This window comes from Nyctereutes procyonoides, unplaced genomic scaffold (assembly GCF_905146905.1).
Source record: "Nyctereutes procyonoides isolate TBG_1078 unplaced genomic scaffold, NYPRO_anot_genome, whole genome shotgun sequence".
NCBI lineage: Eukaryota > Metazoa > Chordata > Mammalia > Carnivora > Canidae > Nyctereutes > Nyctereutes procyonoides.
Genome location: NW_026575135.1, coordinates 23,451,417 through 23,466,949, shown reverse-complemented (window position 1 = coordinate 23,466,949; position 15,533 = coordinate 23,451,417). Strand labels below are relative to the sequence as shown.

Here is a 15,533-nt window from a genome sequence, read left to right as displayed (position 1 = left end):
CCGGATTGAGTCCCACATCAGGTTTCCTGTGTAGACTCTGCTTCTCCCTCTGACTATGTCTCTGCCTCTCTCTGTCTCTCATGAATAAATAAATAAAATCTTTAAAAAAGTAAAATGGGTGTAGGATTGGGGCTCAGTGGTTGAGCAACTGCCGGATCGAGTCTGGCATCAGGCTCCCTGCAGGAGGCTCTGCCTGTGTCCCTCTGCCTGTGTTTCTGCCTCTCTCATGAATAAAAATTAAAATAAAAATGAGGGTAAGATTAACATGGTTGCCAGCTTTTTATTTTGTCAGTAAAGGACATCTTTTAAAAGTTACTATGGGGGCATCTGGGTGGCTTGGTCGGTTAAGTATCTGACTTCAGTTTAGGTCATGGTCTCTAGGGCATGGTTGAGCCCTGCATCAGGTTCTGTGCTCACTACTTGCTGGGAGAGTATGCTTGTCTCTCTCCTTCTGCTTCTCCCCCTGCTCATGCTGTCTGTCTCTCAAACGATAAAATCTTACAAAAAAAAAAAAAAAGTTACACTGTATGGTAAATGATGGTATCGCTTATTCTGAATACTGAATAGTTAATTTGGAAACATTAATATGTTGCTTTTCTTTATTCTACTGTTTAGAGTTGGCTGATAATTCAGTCTACTACCCCCCCCCCCCTTTTTACTGTTGAAGGAACTGAGGCTCCAAAATCTCTTCTCTGAGATCTGTGAGAAAATAAAGCTTTTTCTTTCTTTCCTTCCTTTTTTTTTTCTTTTTTTTTTAAGATTTTCTTTATTCATGAGAGTCCCAGAGAAAAGGCAGAGACGTAGGCAAAGGGAGAAGCAAGCAGGCTCTTCACAGGGAGCGCGATGTGGGACTCAATTCCGAGTCCGGGATCACGTCCTGAGCCGAAAGCAGATGCTCAACTGCTGAGCCACCCAGGCGTTCCAATAAAGCTTTTTCTGATGAATATGGTATAGTATTGACATACTAATAGCTGCTACATGTGTGATTTTTGTCATATACATGTTGGTATGAATGCCAGTTGTATGGGTGTTCTTTGTTTTTAGACTTGAAATTTGATGATTCTCTGAGCCATCTTTTCTGTAAAAGAATTTCCTGGATTCATTTGTGTCTTGGGAAATTCCTGATTGCAGCTCTTGTTGCAGTATAATGTGTGACTATGATAGCTTACTGAGATATTAAATTGCTGTGTATTAGGAAACTTTTGTAAGAATGTAATTTCATGTAATAGGAATTTAATGATACAAGAAAGAAAATGAGAACATCAATATAATTGTCTTGGGCTTTCTTTCTCTTCCCCTTGTGAAAGGGCCTATGTCTTTTTTTTTTTTTTTTAAGACTTATTTATTTATTCATGAGACAGAGAGACAGAGACACAGGCAGAGGGAGAAGCAGGCTCCATGCAGGGAGCCCGATGTGGGACTGGATACCAGTATTCCAGGATCACACCCTGGGCAGAAGGCAGGCATGCTAAACCCCCAGGCATCCTGAAAGGGCCTACATCTTGGTATTCTCTTGGTCTGCTACCCCATCCTCTTCACCTTGCCCTTTTTCCATTCCTTATTCCATCTCCTCTGTTTCTTTCACCCTAGCTCTTCCTGTCCCTGCAGTTCTGTTCTTATTACTTATTTTCCCATCTCTTTTTGTTCTTGGATGTCTTTAAGTAGTGATTTAAGTTATAGGGTTTTCTTTCTTTTTTGGGGGGGGGTTCTTTTTATAGCATTTGAATGAAGTGGCACTGAACTGGCAAAATAGAACATTGCTGTAATTCCTTGGTGCTTCAGGGAAGTCTGCATTTTATTAGTGTAAAAGTTTGAGTTACAGATGTGTGCAAAAAAAGGTGTTCTATTTTTATTTCTATTTGATACTTTTCCTTTATATATATATATATTCTTTTATATTTATTTTATTTTATTTTTTTAAGATTTTATTTATTTATGATAGAGGCAGAGACACAGGCAAAGGGAGACATGGGACTCTATCCCGGGTCTCCAGAATCACACCCTAGGCTGAAGGCAGGTGCTAAACTGCTGAGCCACCCAGGGATCCCCTATATTTATTTTAATGGAGATTTTTGATTACTTAGAATTTTTTTCCCTCTGAAGTACTTAAAGTTTTACTTTGGGGGCAAATGTATTTTTTCCAGTCTTTTTTTTTTTTTGTGTGTGTGTGTGTACATTTTTTACATAGTTAAGTAATTCAGTCCAACTTGTAAAAGCTTTTTTTAAAGATTTTATTTACTTATTAGATAGAGAGAGAGAGAGCATAAACAGGGGGAGTGGGAGAGGGAGAAGCAGGCTCCCTGCTGAGCAAGTAGCCCAGTTGTGGGGCTTAATCCCAGAACTCTGGAATCATGACCTGAGCTGAAGGCAGTTGCTTAACTGATTGAGCCACCCAGACACCCCTTGTAAAAACATTTTAAAACTTGTACTTTGGGTGCCTCGGTGGCTCATTTGTTTGTGTCTGACTCTTGGTTTTGGCTCAGGTCATGATCTCAGGGTCATGAGATCAAGTTCATGTTGGGCTCTGCACTCAGCAAGGAGTCTGCTTGGGATTCTCTTTCTTCCTCTGCCCCTCACCCCTTATGCGCGTGCATGCATGCACCCTTTCTCTCTCCCTCTCTCAAATCTTTTTAAAAAGCTGTATACTTATTTTTCCATTATGTTTTTAATAAACATTCTTAATTGCATTACAACTTATCTTTTGAATTTCCATAATTTATTTAATCATTTCCCCATAATTGAACATTTAGACTACATGAAGATGTTATAAGAAATGGGTATAATTAAATAAAATATAGGAAGTTTTTTTTATTTTTTTTTAAATTTTTTATTTATTTATTTATGATAGTCACAGAGAGAGAGAGAGAGGCAGAGACACAGGCAGAGGGAGAAGCAGGCTCCATGCACCGGGAGCCCAACGTGGGATTCGATCCTGGGTCTCCAGGATCGCGCCCTGGGCCAAAGGCAGGCGCTAAACCGCTGCGCCACCCAGGGATCCCCAAAATATAGGAAGTTTATAAGGAAATTCTATCTATCTATTTATCTATCTCTATCTCACTTGATTTTTTTTCCAATGTTCCAGGAAAAAAAATTGACCCTAAGTAGCTGTTACAGTGCTTTTGGTCCTTGAGAGACAGGGAAGTTTTACGGCATAGCAGACCTTAGAAAAATCTTTACTGGGAATCCCTGGGTGGCGCAGCGGTTTGGCGCCTGCCTTTGGCCCAGGGCGCGATCCTGGAGACCCAGGATCGAATCCACGTCAGGCTCCCGGTGCATGGAGCCTGCTTCTCCCTCTGCCTATGTCTCTGCCTCTCTCTCTCATTCTGTGTGACTATCATAAATAAATAAAAAAAAAAAAAAAAAATTAAAAAAAAAAAAAAAAAAGAAAAATCTTTACTATAAGTGACCAAATATGAGTATCTTACATTCATAAGGTTTGTGGGAAACATAAGAGTTGCATTCATTGAACTATTTTTAATATTTAAAGAAACCCTCTAGGGACGCCTGGGTGGCTCAGTGGTTGAGAGTTTGCCCTTGGCTCAGGTCGTGATCCTGGAGTCCCAGGATCGGGATCAAGTCCCACATTGGGCTCCCCATTGGGAGCCTGCTTCTCCCTCTACCTATGTCTCTGCCTTTCTCTCTGTGTGTTTCATGAATAAATAAGTAAAATCTTAAAAAAGAAAATAAAGAAGCCTTATAGAAAATCTATATTTTATCAGCTCTTTTGAGGCATATTTTTAAAGAATTTGCATCCTTTTATTTAGTAATAGGGGTACTGTATTTTAATTTCCACTTTTAAAAAATTTTAATATATTTATTAGTAGAGCGAGAGAGAGCCCAAGTGATGGGGAGCGGCAGAGAGAGAGAGGGAGAAGCAGACCCTGCTGAGCAGGAAGCCCATTGTGGGGCTTGGTCTCAGGACCCCGAGATCATGACCTGAGCTGAAGGCAGATGCCCAACAAACTGAGCCACCCAGGTGCTCCTTCCACTCACTTTTTTTTTAAATAGACATATTGCTTTGTTGCAGACATGCATGCTTTAACATGGGGGACAGAGAGGGGAATTTCTTTTTTTTAAAGATTATTTATTCATGAGACAGACAGAGAGAGAGAGAGAGAGAGAGAGGCAGAGACATTAGGAGAAGCAGGCTCCATGTAGGAAGCCTGATGTGGATGTGGGACTCGATCCTGGGACTCCGGGATCATGCCTTGTGCCAAAGGCAGGCACTCAACTGCTGAGCCACCCAGGCGTCCCAAGAGGGGAATTTTTTTATTTGCATTTTCCTGACTAATGAAGAATGATGTTGAACATCATCTCATGTACTTCTTGGTTATTTGTGTGTCTTCTTTGAAGAATTTACTCTTCATATTCTTTTGCCCATTTTTAGTTGGATTGTCATTTATTTCTTTTTATTTTTAATTTATTTTTTATTTTTAAAGATTTTATTTATTCATTCATGAGAGAGAGGGAGGCAGAGACACAGGGAAAGGGAGAAGCAGGCTCCATGCAGGAAGCCTGATCGATCCTGGGACCCTGGGATCACGCCCCAAGCTGAAGGCAGATGCTCAACTGCTGAGACACCCAAGGGTCCCTGGATTGTCGTTTTATTATTGAATTGTGGAGTTATTTATGTATTTTAGGTGTAAGCTCCTTATCAGATACATCACTTGCAAATATATTTTTCTTTTTTTTTAAGATTTTTATTTAATGGGATGCCTGGGTGGCTTAGTGGTTAAGCATCTCCCTTTGGTTCAGGGCATGATCCTGGAGACCCCGGATTGAGTCCCACATTGGGCTCCCTGCGTGGAGCCTGCTTCTCCCTCGGCCTGTGTCTCTGCCTCTTTCTCTCTCTGTGTCTCTCATGAATAAATAAATAAAATCTTAAAAAAAAAAAAGAATCCATTTAAAGTTGGTGAAATTTCTTAAAACATTTGTGATGTTAGCTTCTTTTGGGGATTATTTGCAAAATTACTTCTTAAATCAGAAGCTCAAGCAGCTTCTCCCAAACCATTTACCCCTCAGAAACAGCCACTTAAAAAAAAAAAAAAGAAACAGCCACTTTTTCAAATAGCTGCTATCCCACAATGTTAATAAATTACTAGAGACACATAGATGAAAATGTTCATTTTCTGCACCTGTCTGTTGCACCTCTTTGCTGGGTGCTTAAATACTGCTTTTTTCCCCAGCAGAGACTTAGAAAAATACATTTTTGATTATGTGCCTGTGTGTGAAGGTTGAGACTGCAAAGACTCTTGCTTCTTGGTTTTAGAAGTGTGACTGCATTGTGATTTATGTATATTTTGATGACGCTGTAGCATGCATGCCAATGAAATATTTTCTGCATATAGGAAAAGTTTTAATCATTTTCAGTATGGTTGCTGTTTCTTTGAGAATTGATGATCTATATACTTTATAATTTTAACTTTCCATTGGAGAGAATTAATTAGAGTATCAGAATATTTTGTTCTCATATTCTGGAAAACTAAAACTTTTTTTTTTTTTTAAGATTTTATTTATTCATAGAGACAGAGAGGGGCAGAGACACAGGCAGAGGGAGAAGCAGGCTCCATACAGGAAGCCTGACGTGGGACTCGATCCTGGGTCTCCAGGATCACACCCCAGGCTGCAGGCGGCGCTAAACTGCTGCACCACAGAGGCTGCCCCAAAACTAAAACTTTAAAGTAAAAGCTTTAGGGGTACCTAGGGGGCTCAGTTGGTTAAGCCTCTGCCTTCAGCTCATGTCATGATCCCAGGGTCCAGGGATTGAGTCCTGTATTGGGTTCCCTGCTCAGTGGGGAGCCTGCTTCTCCCTCTCTCTATGCCTTTCATCCTGCTTGTGCTCTCTCTCTCTCTCAAATAAATAAAATGTTAAAAAAAAATAAAGTAAAACTTTAAAGAAATTATAAAATAAAAAAAAGAAATTATAAAATAAATACCCGTTTGCCTTAGAATGTTCAGAAACTGTAGAGAAATATTATAAGTTATTCCTAGTCCTACCACCTAAAGGCAGCCACTTTTTAAAAATTTTATACTTTTAAAAAATATTTTATTTTTAAGTAATCTCTACACCCACTGTGAGGCTCAAATTTACAACCCTGAGATCAAGAGTTGGGTGGTCTATGGACTGAGCCAGCCAGGTGCTCCTTACATGATACTTTCTATCCTTTATAATCCTTGGTAGCCAGATTACTTCTCTATTTCTATAGTTTCACCTATTTTCTATTCCTATAGTTTGTTATAAGTAGAATCATATAATGTGTAGCCTTTTGAGCGTGGCTTCTTTCACTTAGCATGATGTATTTGAGTTTTTCCATGTTGTGGCAGTGTATCATATTCATCTAGTTAAGATTTTTAAAAGTTTATTTTAGAGAGAGTGAGAAAGAGAGAAAGAGTGAGGGGGAGGAGCAGAGGGAGAGGGACAAGCAGATTCTGTGCTGAGCGTGGAGACTGACGGGCTGGGGCTCAACGCTGAGCTTGATCTCAGGACCCTCAGATGTTCTAAGCCGAAATCAAGAGTCAGATGCTCAACTGATTGAGCCACCCAGGTGCCTCTGTCACTTCATCCATTTAAAGTGTATGGGAGGGCAGCCTCGTGGCTAAGCTGTTTAGTGCGGCCTTGAGCCTGGGGTGTGGTCCTGGAGACCTGGGATCGAGTTCCACGTCAGGCTCCCTGCATGGAGCTTGCTTCTCCCTCTGCCTGTGTCTCTGCCCCCCCCCCTCTCTCTCTGTCAAATAAATAAATAAATAAATAAATAAATAAATAAATAAATAAATAAATAAATAAATAAATAAAATATATATTTTTTAATAAATAAAATATTAAAACAAAAGTGTATGGGAGTGCCTGGCTGCTTCAGTCAGAAGAGCATGAGACTCTTGATCTCAGGATCATGAGTTCAAACCCCATTTGAGTATAAAGATTACTTAAATAAATACAACTTAAAAAAAATCAGCTTGTTAATTTCTAAAAACAACCTCCAAAAAAACCCTGTGTAGACTTTAATTCCATTTTGAGTAATTTTCACAAGATAGATGTAATACCCTTTTCCTTTTTTTTTTTTAACTTTCATTGGAGAGTAGATTATTTTTCAGTATGATACCTTTCAGTGTATTGTAATGTGGGCTAATAGATAATAGACCATAAGTTCATATAGCTAACCTTATTTTTTTTTCTGCTTACATTTTTAAGTTAGAGGTGTAAATACCATATCAGGGGTGATAGACTTTCAGGTTGAAGAACTCAGATTATTTATGTAAGACAGGACTTCATACCTACTTTTATAAGGTGTGAAAATGCCAAGGTGTGTGGTTTTGTTTTTTCCTTCACTTAAAACATTTTTATACTAATTAAACAGTACTGAGGATTGTCATTCACCCCCCACTTAAATTACTATTAGACTTACTTGCCAGCATAAGGTCTATGTTTGCATTACTGAATGAAAAGAGATTTTTAAAAATCTGTTATTGACTTATTTGTAGTTTGTATCAAGAAGGTATGTGGTCTGTAATTTTTTGCTTTGGATAGTCCATATATAAATTGGTTAATGGTTAGTGTGTTATTTTTCTCATACTTACATATGATATATATATTAGAACATGCAGATTTTAGAAATGTTTAATTTTTCTCTGAAAAACTGATATCTCTTCCTTTCTCTTCTTTTTTGAGATTTTGGGACTGAGAAGTTTGAGAACAGTACTCTGGTTTCTTTTTTGTAGTCTCAGTTTTCTCTAGTGATTTGTTTATACTCCCCCAGAACATCATGTGCTTAAAAATATTTCTTTGTTTTTCAGGTTCTAAATGGCTTCTAAGAAGTTGGGTGGAGATATTCATGGTAAGTAGACTGTTAGATATCATGCTTAAAGCTATGACTTGATCAGAGGATTTGAAATCACTTAGCATTGTGTAAGTGCCTCTTCATGTTTATTTAAATGAGCAGCTTGAGAAAAAGTTCTACAACAGTGTAGCATATACATTCCAGTGGATTTCAGGTAATTTAATATTGAAGTATTTAAATAGATAAACTTTAGAGTCTCTGTGGTTATTGTACTTAAAATTACCAGAGATGGGTAGGTAGCCTACCTATTTTTACTGTTCTTCAACAGTATTTTTTTTTTTTTTAAGATTTTATTTATTTATTCATGAGAGACATGGAGAGAGAGAGACAGAGACACAGACCAAGGGAGAAGCAGGTTCCCTGCAAGGAGCCTGATGTGGTACTCAATCCCGGGATCACGCCCTGGGCCAAAGGCAGACGTTAAACTGCTCCCTTCAGCAGTATATTGAAGTATTACATTCTCTTTCTTATTCTCCGGTCATAGGTCTTTGCCATCTCAGGTGCGGAAAAACTCTAAATCTATAGTTAACACTTAATTTTTTTTTTTTAATGTTTTGGTTTAGTGTCCATCCCTGTCATCCTCTCCCTGCCCCACAGTGATAGGACATAATTACTGCAAATAAATTGTGATTAGTAATTACAGAAATGTGAGTAGTGGTAGCTACAATTTTGCATTTGAAATGAATAGTTTATCATCCTTTTTTAAGTTATGACCTTCCAGAATTGAATACATTAATAAAGTTTATTATCTGCATTTGGGAGGAATGGAGGTGCTTAAGAAGTTAAAATTAGACCCTTTTTTCATACAGTAGAAGAATTAAATACCAGAAATATCCAAACAACATAGTTTTTTTAAAAGGGTTTTGGGGGGTACCTGGGTGGCTCAGTTGGTTAAGCATCTGACTCTTGATTTTTGCTCAGATCATCATCTTGGGGTTGAGATTGAGCCCCATGTTGAGCTCTGCCCTGGGCCTGCTTAAGATTCTTTCTCTTCCTCTTCCTCTGTTTCTCCTTCCCCTTTAAAAAAAAAAAAAAGTTTTTTAAAGCTGATCTTCATTTAAAAAATCATGTCCTTGTAAGAATGATTTGCCAGACTGCATGACAATATATTGGTGCTGCTCTCTGGTTGCTTGATCATATCAGTCAACGAGTCAGGCTTCAGCAGCAGCAGTCATTGGGGTTCTAACTTATATATTTTATACAACAGTTTAATATTTAGAATTATTGTGCATATGCTTACATATATCATTTGTTTGTGTTTTGTTAAATCCTTCTGGAGTTAAGTTACTCAGAATCTGGAATTTGCGTTCTTTATAGCAGGTCAGGCATCAGATCTGCCAGGCAAGCTATTTCTTATTGTCTAAGGATTATTAGACAATACTTTCAAAGTATTCAAATGATAGTAAAAGGCAGATCTGAAGTTGTTTCTGGATCACTTTTTTAGGGAAAAAGAGAAGACAGAGCAAAGGACAGAGGAAAGTTCTGGGGAGAGAAAATAGCAAAAGTGAAAAAGTTGAACTTATTTCAAAAGATAAGCAATGTATCTTGACACTTTGGGAAGTCCTTTTTGACTGGAGTGAAAATAAGATGGACTCCAGGTTATGGTGTTCCAGCTAAACACTTTAGAGAGAAGATTCTAATTTTGAAGTTATCAATAAAGAATTTTTAGAAATTCCTCCATCTCCTTATATTCCTTACCAAAATTTTATTAAGTGAAACATTCTACCTAAAATTTGAGAAAAGATTTTTCTTTCTCCCTTAACTCCTTCCTTCCTTCCTTCCTTCCTTCCTTCCTTCCTTCCTTCCTTCCTTCCTTCCTTCCTTCCTTCCTTCCTTCCTTCCTTCCTTCCTTCTCTCTTTCTCTTTCAAGTAGGCTCCATGCCCATCCTGGAACCCAACATGGGGCTTGAACTCACAACCCTGAGATCGAGACCTGAGGTGAGATCAAGAGTCTGATGCTTAATCAACTGAGCCACCCAGGTGCTTCCCTGAGAAAAGATTTTTCTTTCTCTTTTCAGCTTCTTCTGCTTCAAACTGCTAAGCTCCTACTTGAATTTCTATAGCTTTAAAGTTTTTAGAGTAAAGAATCTTATTTTTAGGTATCTTGTAGTTTAAGGAATAGAAATTAAAGGAAATAGGCAAAAAAAAAGGAGGAGGTAAAGAATAGCAGTCTTACTGACATGAGTGCAGGAAGTCAAGTTGAACCTGGTCTTACAAGTCTGAAATTAGCCAGGAAACTAAGGCTCTAATTCCCTCCATCTCTCAGGAAGCTGCGTAGACTTTTCTTACTGCTTTTCTCTGCAGGCATGCTCCATTTTTATTCTTCTGTTTGTATACTTGCTTTCTTGGCTTGTTTGTATAGAATGCGTAGGGTCAAAAATGGCCAATCCTGTTGTGATGCTGCGTGCTACTTGATCTTTCAGTTTAAATGGCTAGCATCATATAGCTAAAGTTTTTCCATCTTTTGGCCAAAGGAGTATCTGATTGCACAGCCTAGCTTATAGGCCTATGGATTGATTCTAAGGTAGGTATTATCTGACTGGCCCATTGGGGTTAGTAGGTGTATGTGTGTGTGTAATTCTTCCAGGGCATTTAGGGTGTGGACAAGGAGGTAACATCTGCTCTTATAGCTGGATATTAAATTGCTTTTTTTCTTTTTAAATATTTGAGCTGACTATATCTTGTGCTATCTTCTGTCTTCTGACTAGTATTTGATTTACCTTCAGGTTCTTTTTTTTAGCTAAAGTTGAACTTCCACTGTCATTAATAACTACATATCCCTAGATAACAGAATAAGAGAATAAGCAATTCTCAAAGACTTTTAAAAATATTGTTCTTAAAAAATATATATATATATATATATATATATATAGTTCTTATGTAAAATGCAAACCCTTGGCTTAGTTTAGTGGTTTTTTTTTGTTTGTTTGTTTGTTTTTTTAAGATGTTTACTTATTCATGAGAGACAGAGAGAGAGAGAGACAGAGAGGCAGGCAGAGACAGGAGAAGCAGGCTCCATGCAAGGAGCCTGGTATGGAACTTCATCCCGGGACTCCAGGATGATGCCCTGAGCCGAAGGCAGATGCTCAATCTCTGAGCCACCCAGGCGTCCCTGGCTTAGTATTTTTTTAAAGATTTTATTTATGAGAGAGAGAGCAAGAGCGGGGGGCGGGGGGGGGGCGGGGAGAGGGGGAAGCACGTTTCCCATTGAGCAGGGAGCCTGATTTAGGGTTCCATCCTAGGACCTTGGGATCATGACCCCAGCCAAGGGCAGATGCTTAACTGATCCTTGGCTTATTTTAAATCAGGACTTTCTTGAAGTCTGGTGCTTAAAATGTCAATGCTCTTTAGTTTTTAACTTATTTTCCACTTGTTTCATCTAAGAAAAAGTTTCCAGCAAACAAATTCCTCTTTTAGTATCTGAGAAAATGCCTTGACATTCTAATTTAGGAAAAAATAAATCTGTATAATCAGATAATACTTAATAAAACTAAACCCTTTCCTTTGAAAGGCCATGCTGTCCTATTTATGACCATTGAGCTAGCTAACTTTTTTTTTTTTTTTAAAGATTTTATTTATTCATGAGAGACAGAGAGAGGCAGAGACATAGGCAGAGGGAGCCTGATGTGGGACTTGATCCCAGGACCCTGGGATCATGACCTGAGCCAAAAGCAGATGCTCAACCACTAAGCCACCAGGTGCCTGAACCAGCTAACTTCTAAGGGAGGTTCGTTCATTTTGCCCTTGGTTTAATTTTTCCTAGGATATTGAAATACTTTTTCTTCTGAGTGATAGAAAAAGGTATTTTACTTTGAATTGTTTTAAAAGTTGATCTGTTACTGCTTTACAGTGTAAAGAAGTTGGTCATCATTTAATTATTGCTCCCCTTCCCCCACTGTCTTTCAAGATTTTCTCTTTATCTTTGTTTTCAGCATTGTTACTGTGATGTGTCTTGGTGTGATTTTTCTGTGTATTTATCCTGCTTGAAGTTAGCTAAACTTCTTGGATCTGTGGGTTGATCTTTCATCACTTTGGGAAAATTTGCAGCCATTATTTCTCTTCACATTTCTTCTGCCCCCTTGTTTCTTTCTTATCTTCCTGAGACTTTAATCATACATGTATTAGGCTTTTTGATATTGTCCTAAAGATCTCTTAAGGCTCCATTCCATTTTTTTTTCCCCTTTGTGTTTCAGTATGGTTAATTCCTTTTGACCTAATGTCAGTTTCTCTGATTCTTTCTTCTGCTAAGTATTTTCTGGTTATCCATATATCCTGGTTATGAACTAGTAAAGATTTTTCTTCTCTGATACTGCATTTTCATTTCTAGCATTGTTGTTTTGTCTTTTTATATTTCTCTCTCTAGTACTCATATGCGGGATGCCTGGGTGGCTCAGTGATTGAGTGTCTGCCGTCTGCTCAGGTCATGATCCCAGGGTCTGGGGATTGAGTCCTGCATTGGGCTGCCTGTGGGGAGCCTGCTTCTCCCTCTCTCTATGTCTCTGCCTCTCTTTCTGTGTCTCTCATGAATAAATAAATAAAATCTTAAAAAAAAAATTCCTCATCTGCTCACACAAATTCATCTTTTCTATTAGATCCTATATAACATATTTATTATAGTTACTTTAAATTTTTTCTGATAATTTCAATATTTTGGCTATTCCTCAATTTGGGTCTAAGAGAGGACTGGTTCCTCTCTTACTGATAGATTATGTTTTCTTCTTGGTGTGTTTTATTTTTGATTGAATGCCAGACATTGTATATGAAAAAGGTGATTTTGTAGGTTAGCTGGCTTTTGTTGTTAGGGTGTGAGTAGGATTTTCTTGTGACTTCACATCCCATCCTATAGCAGATATCTGTATAGTTTTGTGTACATCTCCCTACATGTGTGTCTATTTATCTAACTTTATGTGTTTATTATTTATTTTAGAGACAGTGGGTGGATGCATGAGCAGGGGGAGGGGCAAAGGGAGAGGAAGAGAATCTCAGGCAGACTCTTTGCTGAGAGCAGAACCCCACATTGGGGTTCCATCTCAACCCTGAGATTGTTATTATTATTATTTTTTTAAAGATTTTATTTATTTATTCATGAGAGACACACACACACAGAGAGAGAGAGAGAGAGAGAGAGAGAGGCAGAGACAGAGACACAGGCGGAGGGAGAAGCAGACTCCATGCAGGGAGCCCGACGCAGAACTCGATCCCGGGTCTTTAGGATGAGGCCCTGGGCTGAAGGCAGCACTAAACCGCTGAGCCACCCGGGCTGCCCACAGTCCTGAGATTATGACCTGAGCTGAAATCAAGGGTTGGATGCTTAACCAACTGAGTCACCCAGTCGCCTCTTATTTAATTTTAAAGCTGACGCGAGACGCCTGGGTTACTCAGCAGTTGGGCGTCTGCCTTTGGCTCAGGATGTGATCCTGGAGTCCTGGGATCGAGTCCCACATCGGGCTCCCTGTATGGAGGCTGCTTCTCCCTCTGCCTATGTCTCTGCCTCTCTCTCTCTCTCTCATGAATAAATAAATAAAATCTTAAAAGTAAAGCTGATGCAGTGGCTTTAGGTAGTGATACCCAGTCATGGAATTGTATCTTTCACTTAATTTTAAGTTTGGTCTTTACTGATGTTCTTTTTCAAAATCTTTGATTTGAATTCTCAATTTGAATTCATAGTAAAACCTGAATTACGCATATTCTAGTTTCTATCCTCCGTTAAGGATCCGTTGCCCCTCTCCCCTGAAATTGTCACTTTGTTTCAGGAAAATATGCAGGTGACAAGATTAAAAGCACATCAGCAATTCAGAAAGAAATTTTTTTTTTTTTAAACTGAGAGCATTTTTTTTTTTATTTTTATTCATTTACGATAGTCACAGAGAGAGAGAGAGAGAGAGAGAGGGAGGCAGAGACACAGGCAGAGGGAGAAGCAGGCTCCATGCACCGGTAGCCCGATGTGGGATTCGATCCCGGGTCTCCAGGATCGCGCCCTGGGCCAAAGGCAGGCGCCAAACCGCCGCGCCACCCAGGGATCCCCAGAAAGAAATTCTGAAAGAAAGCACAATGAAGCCTTCCCAGGATTTATCCTGAGAATATTTTATTTTCAGCCTAGTCTCTTCCACCATGGCATAAATCAAAGTGATATGCAGAACCTGACTTCAAGGAACTGCTGTAGCCACAGTCATCAGAGATGTACTTTTTTTCTTTTCCCAAACTGAACTTAAGAAAGTGGGCTCATGGAATGCCTGGGTGGCTCAGCGGTTTGGTGCTTGCCTTTGGCCCAGGGCGGGATCCTGGAGACCTGAGATCAAGTCCCACGTCGAGCTCCCTGCAAGGAGCCTGCTTCTCTCTCTCTGCCTCTCTCTCTGTATCTCTCATGAATAAATAAATAAAATATTTTAAAAAAAAAAAGCGGGCTCAGATATTTTAGAAAGATATTCAGTAATAAAGACTGAAACTAGAAGTATCTGGGTAAGCTGGACATTTGTTAGTCACAGTATTTAATTCTCTGGGCCAGGTAGTGAATTGAGTTTTATTGAATCTATTTAAAAAAAAAAGATATATTGAGAAACAAGAGAAGTCGATGTCTTTAGATACATATTTTGATATGTTATAAAAATGAAGTAATCCTAAGGCATAGTCAGTTCTATTTGCAAAATATATTCTTTATAACCCACATAGCATCATCATTAATATTTTATGGTACTCTCTGTCCATTCTAAAGATTGCTTGCTTTGTTGCCATCTCTTTAAATGCCTCTTTTTTAAAAAAAGGATTTTACTGGGCAGCCCCCGTGGCGCAGCGGTTTAGCGCCGCCTGCAGCCTGAGGTGTGATCCTGGAGACCCAGGATCAAGTCCCACGTCAGGCTCCCTGCATGGAGCCTGCTTCTCCCCCTGCCTGTGTCTCTGCCCCCCCCCTCTGTCTCTATGAATAAATAATAAAAAATCTTAAAAAAAAAGGATTTTACCTGTTTAGCTTTTTTTTTTTTTAAGATTTTTATTTATTATTCATGAGAGACACACACACAGAGAGAGAGAGAGGCAGAGACACACACAGGCAGGGGGAGAAGCAGGCTCCATGCAGGGAGCCCGACGTGGGACTCGATCCTGGGACTCAGGGATCATGCCCTGGGTGGGAAGGCTCAACTGCTGAGCCACCCAGGTGTCCCTAGCTATTTATTTTTAAAATATTTTATTTTTAAGTAATCCCTATAGTCAATGTGGGGCTTGAACTAACTCTGAGATCGAGTTGCATGCTCCATCCACTGAATCCACTGAGCCACCCAGGTTCCCCTAAGAGATTTTTTTTTAAGATTTTATTTATTTATTAGAGAGAGAGAGAGAGAGGCAGAGACACAGGCAGAGGGAGAAGCAGGCTCCATGCAGGGAGCTCGATGTGGGACTTGATCCCCGGTCTCCAGGATCAGGCCCTGGGCTGAAGGCGGCGCTAAACTGCTGAGCCACCCAGGCTGCCCGAGCTGTTTTTTTTTTTTTTTTTTTTTAAGATTTATTTATTTATTTATTCATGAGAGACATAAAGACAGAGGCAGAGACATAGGTAGAGGTTGAAGTCGGCTTCCCACAGGGAGCGGGATGTGGGACTGGATCAGGAAGGATCCCAGGATCACTCCCTTAGGCCGAAGCCTCAACCTCTGAGCCACCCAGGTGTCCCAAAGATTTTCTTTTTATTAAGAGAGAGTGCTTGCATGC

At 39.3% G+C, this 15,533-nt stretch overlaps 1 protein-coding gene across 4 annotated transcripts in view; it reads left to right on the top strand.

Moving 5' to 3' along the window:
• Nucleotides 1-15,533, top strand: part of UBAP1 (ubiquitin associated protein 1) — a 69,857-nt gene that overhangs the window by 34,774 nt on the left and 19,550 nt on the right. For 3 of the 4 annotated variants that reach the window (XM_055301993.1, XM_055301995.1, XM_055301992.1), the window contains exon 2: nucleotides 7,792-7,832. In XM_055301993.1, the coding sequence (XP_055157968.1) occupies nucleotides 7,799-7,832 (34 nt within the window). In that variant the 5' untranslated portion in view covers nucleotides 7,792-7,798. Of the gene's footprint in view, nucleotides 1-926; nucleotides 949-7,791; nucleotides 7,833-15,533 lie in introns of those variants that run through there. The other variant, XM_055301994.1, reaches the window with a different exon arrangement.